Below are 15,524 nucleotides of genomic sequence, written 5' to 3'. Positions count from 1 at the left end.
TCCAGATAAAGGCTGTTCTCTGTATAATCTATGTCTTTAACTTTAGTCTATCAGCTTTAGGGTTCACAAGAAAAGTGAACTCATCATTTTATTATTTTTTTTATTTTTTTTGGTTGTTTATTTTATTTATATACACTCTTAGGAGAAAAAGCACAATTTATTTTATGAGTATGAATTTAGATTTTTGTAAAACACAGCCTATTGCCTTCAGTCCAGACGCACTGTTTCGTTCTGTGACAAACAAATGTAGCTAAGAGTCAAAGACATAAAATGACTATTTTATTTTAGTGCTTTCGATTCTATTTTCTTTTGTGATGTGGAATATTTTGCTTTGCCACATTTCAGTACTCCGACCAAACATGATGATAATGATGAGCATGAAAATGCACTAAGGTCTTTTTCTAAATTGCTTGATGTTTTTTTTTGTTTTGTTTTTTTTTTTTTTACATCTCTTAAGTTACTAGTTTTAATTATGGTTAGAAAACCAAGCTATAATCTGCCTTCGAAGATTTAGAAATCCTAAATATGCACGGAGTTTATTTCTTGAGGTTTAGAGACAGTTGAAGGGGAGAGTCTGGAGTTTTGCGTCATGACGTCAGAGGAGCGGCGTGTGGGACCCTGCAGCCTCCTCGCCCCCCTCCAGTCCAGAGAGACACAAGTTATCAGGGAGGCAGCCGAAGGGCCAGTCATCTCTTCACATCTTTTCTGCATCAACCGCAATCCCTTTTATCCTTCCTGTATGGTGGATATTATTTTCAGCTCTTCTTTCTTGGGTGATATGGGGGATCATTCCAAAAGTAAGTATAAGCCAAAGGGCTCGCCGTCCTTTTTGTTTTTTAGAAGCTGATTTTGTTTTCGCCGCAGTGACAGGGCTTTCTGACAGCAACACAGCACCGACTACTAAAACAATTTTCCTAATAATGCAGTTACAGTAATCTAATGATGTGGGTGCGTTTTGGAGACGCTCTTAGGGAATGAAATAATTCTGTGATTTGCATTACGAACTGTGGAAAAAAAAGTCTCCATCTGTTACATAACGTCAGAGTTGTCCAGTCTGCAAAAAGAGGAGCTCACTTATTTTTATTCAACTGTACGTTACAGGCTGCACACTGTGCTGTTTGAATTTTATTGCATTTTCACCCTGTGTTTACTATGTTGTGGGCTCTTTGCAGAGAAGCCAGGGTTCGCGATGTGTGTAGGATGTGGAAGTCAGATCCATGACCAGTACATACTCAGAGTGTCTCCCGACTTGGAGTGGCATGCAGCCTGCCTGAAGTGTGCAGAGTGCAGCCAGTACCTGGACGAGACCTGCACTTGTTTCGTACGGGACGGAAAAACCTATTGCAAAAGAGATTATGTCAGGTAGGAATTATGTTTATATCTATAGAATTATATTTCATCTCATGTCAATTTAAGTTTTGTCAAATGCAGCAGAAATATGTCGCTAATATAACTTTGAACTTAAATAAAAAAGGAAATATAGGCAACAAAACAAATAGACAATACTAAATTCTATCATTTCACAATGCAATTCATTTGCAGTTAAACACGTAATTCTGCAGTTAAATATTCATATTATTTCAATTATTTAATCACACACCAAACAGTTTTTAACAAATATTTAAAGTTAATTCATTCTAAGCCTACAAAGTCTATTATTTTGCAATAGATTATTTAGTTGTTAATATTTCCAACTCTAACTACCAAACAAACTTTTTTTCCTACTCTTTCATTTGCTTCTATATACTTAAACCCACTTCTTCTAATTTCCATCTTTCCAGGCTGTTTGGAATAAAATGTGCAAAATGCAACCTGGGCTTCAGCAGTAGTGATCTGGTGATGAGAGCCCGGGATAACGTGTACCACATCGAGTGTTTTCGGTGCTCCGTGTGCAGCCGGCAACTGCTACCGGGAGACGAGTTTTCACTGCGGGAAGACGAGCTGCTGTGCCGGGCGGACCACAGCCTCCTGCTGGAGAGGAGCTCCGCTGGAAGCCCCATCAGCCCCGGACACATCCACTCCAACAGACCGCTACACCTAGCAGGTCAGGGTCTGGAGACAATCCAGAAATCTGTGGATATTAATAGAAGCTTTGATATTTATAAAATGGGAACTGGTGCCAGAAAAGAAAGAAAAAATAATTATTCCAGGTTTTTTCTTTTTTAATTAAGTGCTGTCTGTGGTGCAGTGGAGTGCGTTTGCGTAAATTGCGCAGCTTATATGAGTCTATGTCAAGTCTGGGTTGCGACTTTTCTTAAGTCTAATTTTCCCATTGATCTCATTAGCGCTGACCTGCTCTGTTGCCATTATCTGAATAATCTGTTGGGCCTGTGTGAGTGCTTTCTGAAGCAGAGTGTGTGTGCGTCTAAGGGCTGGTGTGTGTGTGTGTGCGTGTGTGTGCGTACGGAGCTGTCATCCCCAAGGCGCCTGCCAAAAAACGTGAACAAAGCAAACGTGAGAATAATGTTCACAAACTTCCAAATTCTCAATTATAAAAAAAAAAAAAAGTGAAACGACAGGCCTCCAGTGGTGACACTTCAGGGTTAAAGTGATTTCACATGTCTGCTGCTGCTGCTGTTTTTTTTTTTTCCTCTTCACTCATTTGGAGGAAAATAGTCTCCCATTTTTACGCAACACGAACAAGGATTATTTCAAGCTGACAACACAGGAAAACAAGGATTTTTTAAGTGCAAAGAAAACATTTTATAGTAGGTGATTGTGTGCAAAAAAACATTATAGAGATTAATTCTTGTGTAGACTACTTTTTTTTATTTCAACGTTTAATTTTATTTATCTTGTAGGAAAATCAACTGGCATTTTTGTGAAGGCAGCCACAGAAATTAAGAGGTGTATTTCTAAATTGACATCTGCTCTTTTATAGTGTGATCATCTAATAAATCCACGCCTTATTCACTTTTCCTACATTTAAATCTGAATATATGAGGCCAATACATGTTCAGATTTATAAGCTGCAAAGAAAAAAAAAAAAAAAGTCTGGAATGCCAAAGGCGATGGAAGGCCTTGGATAATGTTTCTGACAAATTTGTTATTTTCTTTTCCATTTTTTTTTTTTTCCTCCGACCTGAGCAGACCCGGTGACGGTGCGGCAGGCTCCGCATCGGAACCACGTCCACAAACAGTCAGAGAAAACCACGCGGGTCCGGACGGTTCTGAATGAGAAGCAGCTCCACACGTTGCGGACTTGCTACAACGCCAACCCGAGACCGGACGCGCTCATGAAGGAGCAGCTGGTGGAAATGACCGGCCTGAGCCCCAGGGTGATCCGGGTCTGGTTCCAGAACAAACGCTGTAAAGACAAAAAGAAGTCCATCCTCATGAAGCAACTCCAGCAACAGCAACACAGTGATAAGACTGTAAGCATCTTCGTAAGTTTGACCACTTGATTACTACCAACGATTCCTGTTTATTTCTTTTTATTCATGTATTTAGTTGTTTATCAAGGCCAATTTGTCAGTTAGAATAGAATAGAATAGAATAGAATAGAATAGAATAGAATAGAATAGAATGCCTTTATTCTCACAACGGAATTAAAAGTTATTCATTGAGGTTACCAGATATTTTGAGAAGTAGAAAGTAAATGCAAATAGAATCCTGTAATTTATATTTTTTAATTAAATTGTCCTAATCTGTGTATGAATGCCAGCATTTGCTTTTCTTATGATTATGAGTGGTTGGCTGCAGGTTGCAGTTGATCATTTCTGTAAATCCTTAGTTGTGACAAATACTATAATTTTGCTCTTTATTACACTGAGACATTCCAGTTGGCTCAAGTGCTTTTCTGTATTCAAACTTTAAGTCAATTAATAATGAATCACCTGCTTTGGCTTCAGTTGCTGACCTGAAGATTAAAAAAAAAAAAAAATCCTCTACATACAGATCTGTGAATTATTTCTTGCTTATTGATAGTTTAATCTTCGGTATATCATGTAATGTTTAATTACAGTATAGGTTAAAGTCAAATACAGGAAAAAAAATCTAAAAAAACCCCAAAACATATATATGAGCATATCTAAAAATCTACCCTTTGGCCTATGAAACACTAAATGTCATGTAGAAATATCTGTTTTTCACCTGTCTTCCAAAACTGGCAGATGGGTGACAGATGCTGTCTTGCAGGAATCAGACATATGATGCTCATGTTGTGTTTTTGATGTTTCCAGAACCTGCAGGGCCTAACAGGGACACCCCTGGTAGCTGGGAGTCCTATCCGACATGAGAACACTGTGCAGGGAAATCCAGTGGAGGTTCAGACCTACCAGCCTCCGTGGAAGGCCCTGAGTGAGTTCGCCCTGCAGAGTGACCTGGACCAGCCAGCCTTCCAACAACTGGTGTGTGTTATCTATCTATCTATCTATCTATCTATCTATCTATCTATCTATCTATCTATCTATCTATCTATCTATCTATCTATCTATCTATCTCTTTCTTTCTTCACAGAAAAAATTATTAGACCACCCCATGTTTTAATTTCTTGTTCATTTTAATGCCTGGTACAACTAAAGGTACATTTGTTTGGACAAATATAATAATAACAACAAAAATATCTCAGCTATTTTCTCTGTTTTCTTGATAACCAAAATCATTTAACTTCTTGCATCAATATCTGTGGCATTGTACTGCATAAAACAGTGGTTTTAGGAATTCCATGTTTTCTTTTCTGTCTGTTTTAGTCACATGATACACACAGGAGTTAATACTTGATTGCATAACCATTGTTTTTGATGACTTTTGATGGTCTAATAATTTTTTTTTTGCGTCTGTATCTGCACACAACACACATGCACTCAAATAATTGCTTGCATGTGTGAAAACAGATCAAACAGATATGAACACATTCATGAACACATTCCGTGGAAGTCCATGCTGTCATTGTCAGAAACAAATGTGGAAACCTTATTATTTCCGCCAGGAGCTATTGTGATCACTTTGCTTTGTTTGTTTGTTTTTGTTTGTTAGCAAGATTACTCAAAAAGTTATGGACGGATTTTCACGAAATTTTCAGGACATGTTGATACTGGCACAAGGAAGAAATTATTAAAATTTGGTGGTGATGGGTGGTGGTGGTGGGGGGGTGCTTTTCTTATTTCTGATGCTGTTGATGCTCGTCTTGCTGTGGTACATTCTGACACTCCATGTCTTCGTCTCTTCAGGTGTCTTTCTCTGAATCGGGCTCTCTCGGGAACTCCTCGGGCAGCGACGTGACTTCTTTGTCCTCTCAGTTACCGGACACCCCCAACAGTATGGTACCCAGCCCGGTGGAGACGTGAAACGGGGCCCTCAGACCTGCAGGTCCCCCCACCACTGCAAAGACAGTTGCAGCATGATCCCGGTCCCCTGCATGTGACCAGCTCATCACATCCAAACTACAGAGAGGAGGGGTTTTGTTTTTTGTTTTTTTTTTTAATTTCCTGGCTTGGAAGAGACTCATGACACACCAATTGATTCCGTTTTTTTTCCTTTGGAGATTTCAGTGACAAAAGTAACAGTTGTTGCATGACTTGATAAGGAGAAAGAAAATGTACAGAACAGAAGATCTCCCGTTGGATATACAACAAACAAACCTTTCCTCCAGAACAAGCCGGAGACATTTCTATGTCAAACCAGAGGGACATTCAACAAATTCATTGTGATCATATTGTGTCTTGTTTCTTCAACATAAGACTTTTTTGATACATTTATTGCGTTGTCGAGTCCAGTTGACTCAGATGTCTTTGTCTTAAGGTCTGCATGATAATCTGCAAATTATTCGTGTTGTAAAATACTTTATCTTAAGGGCAGGATACAGGTTGTTTGAGCTTCTCGAACAAAAGTAAGTTATTGTTATATTATTTATTGTTAGGAAACCGATTCGTAAAGGAATTATTAACTGATTAAAAAAATAATAATAATAAAAAGCTGAATACATAAAGTGTCGTGATGGCCAGTCTTTGCGCAGGCGCAATAAGAAGTTTGTGACTTTTCGCTTTGCATTTGTCAGTTTCAGTTATTTGTCAGGAATTTGATTGAAATTAGATTTGTTTGTGGGTAAATTAAGGAGCATATACGCGCACAAAATCCCGGTTGGAATGTGTTTTGGAGCTCATTTTATGATGGAAAAACTGAATCCAAATGTTTCAGTGAGTCATTTGAGGATTTTGCAATAAGCGTAAAGAACACCATAGGGATGTGGCCGATATGAGGAATTTATCCACAGCGTTAAAAGGTTAAAGAAACATTCAGAGCTGTTGCACACGGAGCATGTTGTTGGTCCTGTTCAACCCAGACCTTCTGCACAGACTCGGCCTGGAGTGAAGCCTGCAGCCTCTGTTGTCTTATCATCCCCCACCATCATGCGCGTTTCCCCCCTTTGGTTATGAAGCAGGAATCGGCCAGTGGTCATTTACTATCTTGGGGGCAAAAATCTGCTGTAAATTGTGCTCAGTCCAGTTTCTCTGGTTGAGTCACAAGCTGGTCTAGACAGTGCGCAGGAATCGGCGACCTCTTATCTGGTCCTGGCATCACCTGCAAGCGATACACTGACTGAAGCCACAACAAACTGACTAAACACCCCCCTCCACACACACACACACACACACACACACACACACACGAAAGACTACAACGCCCTCCCCAAAGCCCCTCGTAGGTGAGGGGAGCAGCTCGTAAAGGGTCACTTCTCTTCCTCGGTTTATTTTCCTTCAGTGAATTGCGTTATTGCGCACAGGTCAGCCAGGATGACAGCCCACACCAAATGTCCTGAACTCCTTTACACTGGGAACACACAGCCACAAACCTGAGTTCAGCTTCACATCTACACACGCAGATTATTCATCTTCAGGTTTGCATTTACACAAGTCTTTTTTAATATTATGAAGGTTGAAAAACGTTTTATTCAATATGACTGAGAATTCTTGCAGGAGTGCGTTAATTTCACTTCAATAAATTACACAATTAACATGATGTTTTTACAAGGAATAAAAAAGAAAATGTGTTATGAAAAGAATATATTTATTTAAAAAGTGTTGATTTTCCATATTGCACTTACTATCGCCGATTGTATCTTGAATTTCGATTTGTACATTATAAACAGGTATTTATTAAACACAAATATTCATGTAGTTTAGCTGTAAAAAAAAAAAAAAAAAAAAAAAAAAAGAGAGAGAGAGAGAGAATATTTCCCCCTTTTCTTTCTTTCTTTCTTTTTTTTTTTTTAAAAACCGGCAGTGTCTTAATCGGAAGTCTGAATGACAAAAGACAGATAACAGATTTGTAATTGAGCTCTTTCAAATAAGATAAGTAAACAACGCGAGCAGATTAAGATAACAGAGAGAAAGGAGGAGAAACAATGGCGTTTACAGACAAGAATGCGGACCCATTAACTCTCCTCTAACACAAAATCATTACGGAGCCAATAATGTTTCCAAAACAGCTAATTTCCAACATGGACATTTAATTTATCCCTCACAGGCTCTCATGAAACTGATCCCATCAAAGCCCAAACACATGCCTTTCTTAACAACATTCCAAATTAAGAATCACCTTTAAGCACCAAAGGCCTATAATGTTACAGTCTTATGAGGTAAATGTATAAAAGCACAGGCTATATTTTAAATTTATTTTAAAATAATATTTCTGTGTATGCATGTGAGTTATAGATAGCGGGCTTATTCTTAATTCCAGGAAACATTATAAATAAAATGTTTTCGTTAAATTGTTAAATTACAGAATTGGGCATCAAATAGCCTTTTATTTGAAAAATAAAAACAAATAAATTTAAAAAACAACAACAAGTGAACAAAAAAATATTTTTGCCACAATACGCCATTAAGCCAGTGATTTAAAAATGTACATATTTTAATATTACTGTACTTTTTTTTTTTCCACAAATGTATAATGAATTAGGGTTCTTATTTGTCTGCGTTTCACACACAGATCAGAGATCACGTCCTCTGACACCAATAAAATGTTGCTTGAGTACCTGTAGGCCATATGATCTTCTATCAAGTCTATCAATCGGCGTTTTCCCACAGTGCGTTAAACAAGAACCAAAATAAACACCGGTGATCCCTGTCGACAGGGCGCACGCACTCAGATCAGGGAACATTATCTGCGCCTTTCAGTGGGATCACCCTGAAAACACACCGCTCTAATTGACCTAATTTAACTGGGACCAGTTTGGGCCTTTACGCAGCACTGCAGAGTCAAAACGGACTTTGAAACACACGCAGGCCCAGGTGACCAAACATTAAATACTTACACATTTATTTCTCACAGCCTCGACCCCACACACTCGGACTATTTACCCCCCCCCACACACACACACACACACACACACACACACACACACACACATTACCCATGATTAACTCCGACCTGTGTCAGTCCCGCAGCTCTCAGAAAGTCTCCCTGTGTCAGGTTGCCACAATACAACTAGAAGCTGTCAGAGGGGAATGACACCGTATCATTAATGATTAAGAGGACGAGTCCATTTAAAGGTGTGATGTAATTCTCTAATTGGCAGAGGGTGTGCGTAATTAGATCACCCGCGCGCTCGGGAGGAGCAGCGCCGCCCACCGCGACCAGTCACTAAACGGTCACTGAAAGCCTGTGAATGACGGACGCACACAGCTGAACACAACAGCACCTTCACACACAGAACATTAATATGCACTTTAACTCATGCAGACAACCTTCCCTGCATGTTTCAAACTAACACATAACCACGCACCGGCCCTGCTTTTCACTTTATTCCCTTTATTCCTAGAAACATTCCAAATTTGATCACAATTAAAGAGATATTTTTTTTTTTTTTTTAGAAATACCTGCGTTATCTATTTTTTTCTCATAAAATATTCCAACACTGACAGTACCCAACATTGTTCAGGAGCTGACTGTTATTTTACAGTCGTCAGGCTGAAATTTATTGAATTAAAAATATTGTCTAGTATTACAACCATGCAATTAGAAAACATAAAATCAGTTTTTGTTAAAACAGCTTAAGAGAGGTCTAAAATTAACTTTATATGTACCCATTCTTACAGTAGCTGCCCTGGCGTGTCTATGGTCATTTTTATGTAAATTAGTCAAATGGCAAGAAATTCACCTTGGCCATGATCTCAAAAGTACTGTTTTCTATTATAAATTTATTATATTATGATATTATTATAATATTTCTAATATTATGTGTATATGAAGCCTTTTGAAATGATTACCTGGACAGTTAATGGTGGGAAAATCAGATATTATAATTGATAATAACAATAATAATAATAATAATAATAATAATAATAATAATAATAAGTAATTTATTGTTTTATTTTCATTTATGTGAAATATTAAAATAACACCATAAGGGCTTTCTTGTTGTTTTAAACAGTCCCACGGTGTCAGACATTCAGCCAAATGTTGCGTGTGTGATTCCTGTGAAGGCTCTGTGAAAGGTTTGACACTCGGGCCCATTATGACCTTGATCCTCGAGTGGGGGCCACCAGCAGAGGAACTGCTGGGACGAACTTCAAGTCCAAACTCTCTGGGGAAGCATTCTGACAAGCTGACTTAATGCAGAGACTGAACCGGGAGGATTTTTCTTTCTTTCTTTTTTTTTCTGCAAGAGAAAAAAAAAAAACAAAGAGGGAGAGGGGAAGAGAAAGTGTTGCACTTGAGTGGAGAAACAACACTGACTGGGCTGAGGGTCTCAACAGCGTATGTAAAATTAAATCACAGAGAATGATACAGACTCAGAAAAACAAAGTTATCTGTGGGATCTTTGCAAACCGGTTCCCAAAATAAAGGAGATAGTGGAAAAATTAGTGGGACTTGCATAATATGTGAAACAGGATGTACCAAAATAAGACCTCAAAGATATCTCCATTCTATCTTCTCATTCATCTCGTATAATCCTCACAAAACAAACAGACAGAGCCTCAGATCCTGTGTCAACAACAGTAAATTGTGCAGTGTGTTTGCAATGTGCACCTCCTGTCAGGTGTTTTAATAGAAAATTTAAGGACCAATTTATCTTGAGCGGGTAATGGCCAATTTAACATCTACTGACAAGAATTTAATCATCTCTACTCTTAGGTTACACTGATAATGAAAGGGCAGCATCAACATCTATGTGTACTAACGGACTACTTGTGTACTATCGATCCAAGGGAATGAATGCTGCTTTTATGGGAAACTGACACAATGAGTAAATATCCACATATTATCCTTTAAACTTTTAAAAGCACTAAGGCCAACAGGGGAGCAGGTATTTCAAGAAGAGCATTAGAAAAACAAATATTGATTTTTTTTGAGGCTGGATTTTTTTTTTTATGTGTTTTGTTGAAATATAATATTTTGTGTGGATGTAAACACATTAGGAAAAAAAAAGAAGAATTTGGCTATTTTAATGGATATCCAAGAAGTGCAGTAAAACATAACCTCACTTTACTGTACTTCAGGTGAACCTTTATGGAGGAAACTGCAACAAGCAAGCCTGCAGTATCACAGAAGCTGTGTGTGCATTCATGTCATGTGTTCTTGGGCATATGTTGTTGAATCCTGTGTGTGTATATATATGTGTGTGTGTGTGTGTGTGTGTGTGTGTGTGTGTGTGTGCAGCAGACCTCGGTTTTACCTGGAACACACACAGAGAGCCACAGTCAGCCTCTCTGGTCCCACTGCTGAGACAGTGTCAGAGCTCTGTAAATCACACCGCCCCACCCACACATAAATCTACTGCAAAAACAACACACCAACGCCCATTAGGAAGAGAAAAGAAGGTTAGAGCCGCCCCTCTCGACAATGACTCGCTATAAAACACAATGAGGGTTCACCTGTGCTTACCTCCCATTTGACAAGACCAAACTGTCATTAGCCGGACGACGAAGACAAACACGTGTCACTGGAACCAAACAATGAGGCAACGAGTGTGAGTCACTTAAGAGGAGAAACAGCATCAAAAGGTTTCAGGGAGACATTCTGGTGTTCATCAGGGTCATATGAGTGTCAGTTCAGGAGTTCAAGAATGTTTTCAGGAAGCCTTTGTGTTTTAGATTTAGTGCTAAAGTTAAATTAACCTTCTGACTCATAAGTTAGAATGAAGACGAGACTATCTTTAATTATAGCGTACAGAGACATAAATGACACTGATATACTGCTTCTGTCAGATAGAAATACTGTGAATTAAGACAGTTGTCTGTTCACCCGTTAAGGACATTGCAGCAGTTTTCTATCAATGCGATGTTGGCTGTCAGTGACTGGAAGCATATTTTCCAAACACTCCTTCCAGTTATTCACATGTACGTTGTATGTCTGTTGTTATAAATGTACTGATCCTGATTCAATACCGTATTTGTGAAGGTGAGCTTTCATTTAAGATAAATCCTTCCTGACGAGGCAGGAATTCAATGTTTCTTGTGTTTACAGCCACAACAGCAGTTTCAAACCACAAACACATCGACTGCGACCAGTTTAGTTGAAGAAGCACTGAGTAAGACACAAATGGTCCTGAGTCAGTGAGAGATACTGAGCATAAAAACAGGGAGAGGGGAGGGCTCGGCCTGCCAGATGCACCGCTCCTCATCTCCCAAGGCGTTCCTGCCACTTTAAGAAATGAAGCAATATCATTAATGGAGGCCTCCGAGGGCTGACATCTTGCTCCAATTCACCAGTCCCCGTCCATCACACCATTACGAAGGGCCCAGCAGTATTAAAATCCAATCACTCCTCTGGCTAGTTTGATTAAGGAGGGCGACCACACAAAGGAGGGCCCGGCCCCTCTGCCAGGGAGTCCCCAGAGGCTAGAGCAGGTCTCTGGTCCCAGGCTGCGCCCAGCCAGGCTCTGGCCACTGTAGAAGCCCTCCAGTAATCTAGTGTGACTCCTTGTTGTTGTTACAATACGCCCTAGTGGGTAAAGGTTTATATTATCACCCCTGATTTCCTGATCCACTTCACTTCTGATTCACAAGATCTGAATTCAATATTGATTTGGTTGGGGATGTTTCAGGTTCAGTAGTAAGTTTGCTTGCACTTGAATGATATTCTCAGATAAATAAGGCTGTGAATTGTGAAAGGAACTCTCTAATGGCTCTGTTCAGATGTGCATAGAACAACTGAAAGGGTTTTATCTGCACTCTTCTCTTTTACTTTCTTTTAATTAGTTTTTATTTATGTTTTATTGATCATGTTTTAATTGTGTGTTTTTAACTTGTTTCTTTTCCATTTTTGTAAAGCACTGTGAATTGCCCTCTGTATGAATTGTGCTACACAAAAATAAATTTGCCTTGCCTTGCCTAAACTGGTGGATTATCGTCCTGAGACCCAGTAAGTAAAGGTTTTGGCTTTTTTACATTAAAGATTTGATTGGAAGCAACATATTGCAACAGTTCTTTTTTTTGTTTTGTTTTGTTTTCATGTAATGTCTTTTGTCTTTTTTTTTTTTTAACCCATAAAGACCCAGTGCTTCTTCGGTGGCAGTTCCCAAATGAATTTTTCTATCTATTTAATCATTCTTAAGCAATTTATCACCATTTATTTTAATATCATCCTCTGTTTTTGTGTTTTTTCAGTGTAAATCATGTATTTTCCTATATTTCATTTTCTGATCATGTAGATGTTTATAAAAGCTCAGATTAAAGTTATGCTTTATTATATCAAAAACAAACAAAACTGAAAAAAAGTAATGTTTTCAACAAAAAATATCGTTAATTGAACATAAAACACGGTGACGGTGTTTCCATGGTAACCACAGAGCCTCTGAACATCCAAATGGATCATATCTGATGACCATGAAAAGACGCCAGACTGTTTTTTTACACCAATTGTCTCAACGTAATAATAGGTTTAGTGGCTCAGACGTTATTAAATATTTTAGATCAGTAGATGATGTTGGTTGGCAGTGGCTGTTTGGGTTTTTGTCTGTAAATAAAGCTGTGAAACTCTTCACTACAGAGGACAAAAATGCATTGCTGAATCTCAGGAGGTTCTTAAAAATATCAGTGTTAAATTAACACATGAGAACTGATCTAAAGCAGCTACATGAATGTGCCCTCTTTTTTACAAATGTTAATTTCTTCAGTGCAGGTGAAGCTTGAACTTTATTCATCTCTACAAACTAAACCTGTGGACTTCATTCATCTTCATCATTCATCCAACAATAGTCAGTCAACCTTTATAATAACAAAAAAAAACAACACAGATCTTAGGGAGTCACTCAGATTGACAGGCACATTTTTCAAAAACAGAACAGCACAAACTTAAATATGAATTATTTAAGCGATTTTAAGGGCCTTGCTCATAGCGCATCACTCACATCACTTATATCTCCCTGATCCCAATATCTGCATTTGGCTTTGAACCAACTGCTCGCTAACTCCCCTTCTCTAAATTTCAGGCTACTGCTGTCCCACCGAGGGGTCACATCGGTCACACTGTGTCTGGGAAAAAAGGCTGCATCACAGGTACAGACCTCTGAGAGCAGATCCTGAACCAAATTAAAACCAGAAGGCCAGGGTGAGTCTCCTCAACCACAGTGACATAAATTACTGGGATTTACAAGATTTTTAAAACACTTTTAACAATACCCCTCTTTTAATGTGCTCTCTGTTTAATAATGCACTTTAGCTTTTAAGAGCATGATAAACAAACCAATAATTCACTTTTTTTATCATCTGAGGGTGAAGCCCTTCAGGACCGTGTTCTACAGCAGCGTTCAAAGGGGACTCAAATGGGATCAAATGAAGGGCTGTCACAAGATGTTTTGGACAACAGTTGAGATGTAACTGGTGATCTCTTTGCTCCCTTGAAGATAAAAGTACACTGAAGATCATCTTTCCCAATACCGGGCAACGTATAAAAGGGACACTGATGCAGCGAAGGAATAAACACATGATTTTATAACAGAGGTTTTGGGCCTGAGTCATAGGATAAGGCCAGAAGGTCATGTGGATAGCACACAGGTCACACAACGCTAAAGGTTGAGGCAAGTATTTTATCCAAGAGATGAACCTATCATGCCCTTTTTAAAAGTATATATAGATAAAACACATAATACATCATGAATGATTAAATGAAATATTCAATTGTATATGAAACATGATCCTTTTGCAGAGGTGGTGAGAGTAAACATATTCATTTTTCAGGTATAAAAAGACAACACTGTGAGATCAGATAAGTTGAGTTTACTTTAAAAATCTGAGGTAACCCGTTGTCTTAAAAAAATTAAGTAATGAGTAATGAAAACTTGAGTGTATTAAACTTAAATACTTGATTTGAATGGAACTGCTATTTTAAGTACAACACACTAAATGTCAAGTTAATTTAACTTAAAATTTGTTGCAACGTCAATTGTTTTGTATAATCATTAGACTTAATATCGGCAGCTAATTGTACTCAATTCCAAGTTGATTTAAATGAAAATGTTTTGCAATATAAATGGCTTTGTATAATTATTCAACTTTATATATCGTTGCGTGGATGGTAATTAGGCAGGGAGTTAACTCAATGCGATTTGCCAGCACACCCATAGCTGAACAGGACATCCACTGTTCTTCCTATGGTTCTGACTCATGGCGCAACTCTACAAAAATACAAAAACAAACACAAAAAGGCCAATAAACACTGACATACACATATTAAGTCCAAATTAACACTAACACCACAACCCCGCTGAACCCCTGCACAGAAAGGAACACATTTTCAACATGCTCACTACCCACAATGCAATGTGTTGATAAAAAGGTGTGGTCATGACTAAAACTTGGTGATTTAAATCCATTTGACTTAAACTTTTTCGTACTTTCGACTATGTCTACAAATTAGTGGAATATACTGAACATTTTATTGTAATGGAATAAAACTGAAATCATTTAAGTACATAGTAATTAAAGCATTTAGTCAATGCAAAGTCTGGGCTTACAGTGTAGAAGTACAGTTTAATTTTCTTTAAGATTAAGATATATTTTACTGTCCCAACAGGGGAATTGGTCCCGCATCGCAGCTGCAAAGGTCAACACAAATAATACAATATAACACAGAAAAATACTGTTGTCTGACCAAAGCATCAGCAGGAAGTAAAATCACATTAAAATAAATACTACGAACAAACGATAAATGGGAATTTTTTACCCTAAAAACATACAGGCTCTGAAATGTACTTAAAGTATAAAATAAAAAGTAGTCATTTCTTATGGCTATCTGTGCACTATAACACTACAGCCATGTACTATTAATATAATTTGACCACTGTTTAACCATTTTAACCTAACTACAAATAAATAATAATGAATAATTATTATCTTTTCTACAATTCAGTTTCAAATGTCAGCAATGGAGACTGAAATATTATAGCAGCTTTTTGCTCCACTGCTATGTTTTTGTTGTTGTTTTTGTCTCTGTTCTGTCTATTATTCACTAATGAAAACACTGTTAGCATGCTGTAGGTGTGCAAAATAAGATTAATCAATAAATCCCCTCAAATGCATTAAGACTAAAGTTAGGAGCCTGTTTTGTAAATTCTAAGGAGTAGAAAGTGTAGGTAT

At 38.0% G+C, this 15,524-nt stretch overlaps 1 protein-coding gene across 2 annotated transcripts; it reads left to right on the top strand.

Moving 5' to 3' along the window:
• Window positions 1-574: 574 nt before the first annotated feature.
• isl2b (ISL LIM homeobox 2b) lies at window positions 575-5,929 on the top strand. Of its 2 annotated transcripts, none has more exons than XM_030131000.1 (6): window positions 575-797; window positions 1,173-1,362; window positions 1,782-2,044; window positions 3,091-3,374; window positions 4,182-4,349; window positions 5,172-5,929. In XM_030131000.1, the coding sequence occupies exons 1-6, from the start codon at window positions 590-592 to the stop codon at window positions 5,286-5,288; spliced, it is 1,230 nt and encodes a 409-aa protein (XP_029986860.1). In that variant the 5' UTR covers window positions 575-589; the 3' UTR covers window positions 5,289-5,929. The 2 variants fall into 2 exon arrangements, with proteins under 2 accessions (XP_029986860.1, XP_029986859.1); XM_030130999.1 differs by having other exon boundaries at window positions 3,091-3,386.
• Window positions 5,930-15,524: the final 9,595 nt, after the last annotated feature.

This window comes from Sphaeramia orbicularis, chromosome 3 (genome assembly GCF_902148855.1).
Source record: "Sphaeramia orbicularis chromosome 3, fSphaOr1.1, whole genome shotgun sequence".
NCBI classification, from domain to species: Eukaryota; Metazoa; Chordata; class Actinopteri; order Kurtiformes; family Apogonidae; genus Sphaeramia; species Sphaeramia orbicularis.
Note: the sequence above shows the minus strand (reverse complement) of the source record. Positions and strands in the feature narration are given on the sequence as shown.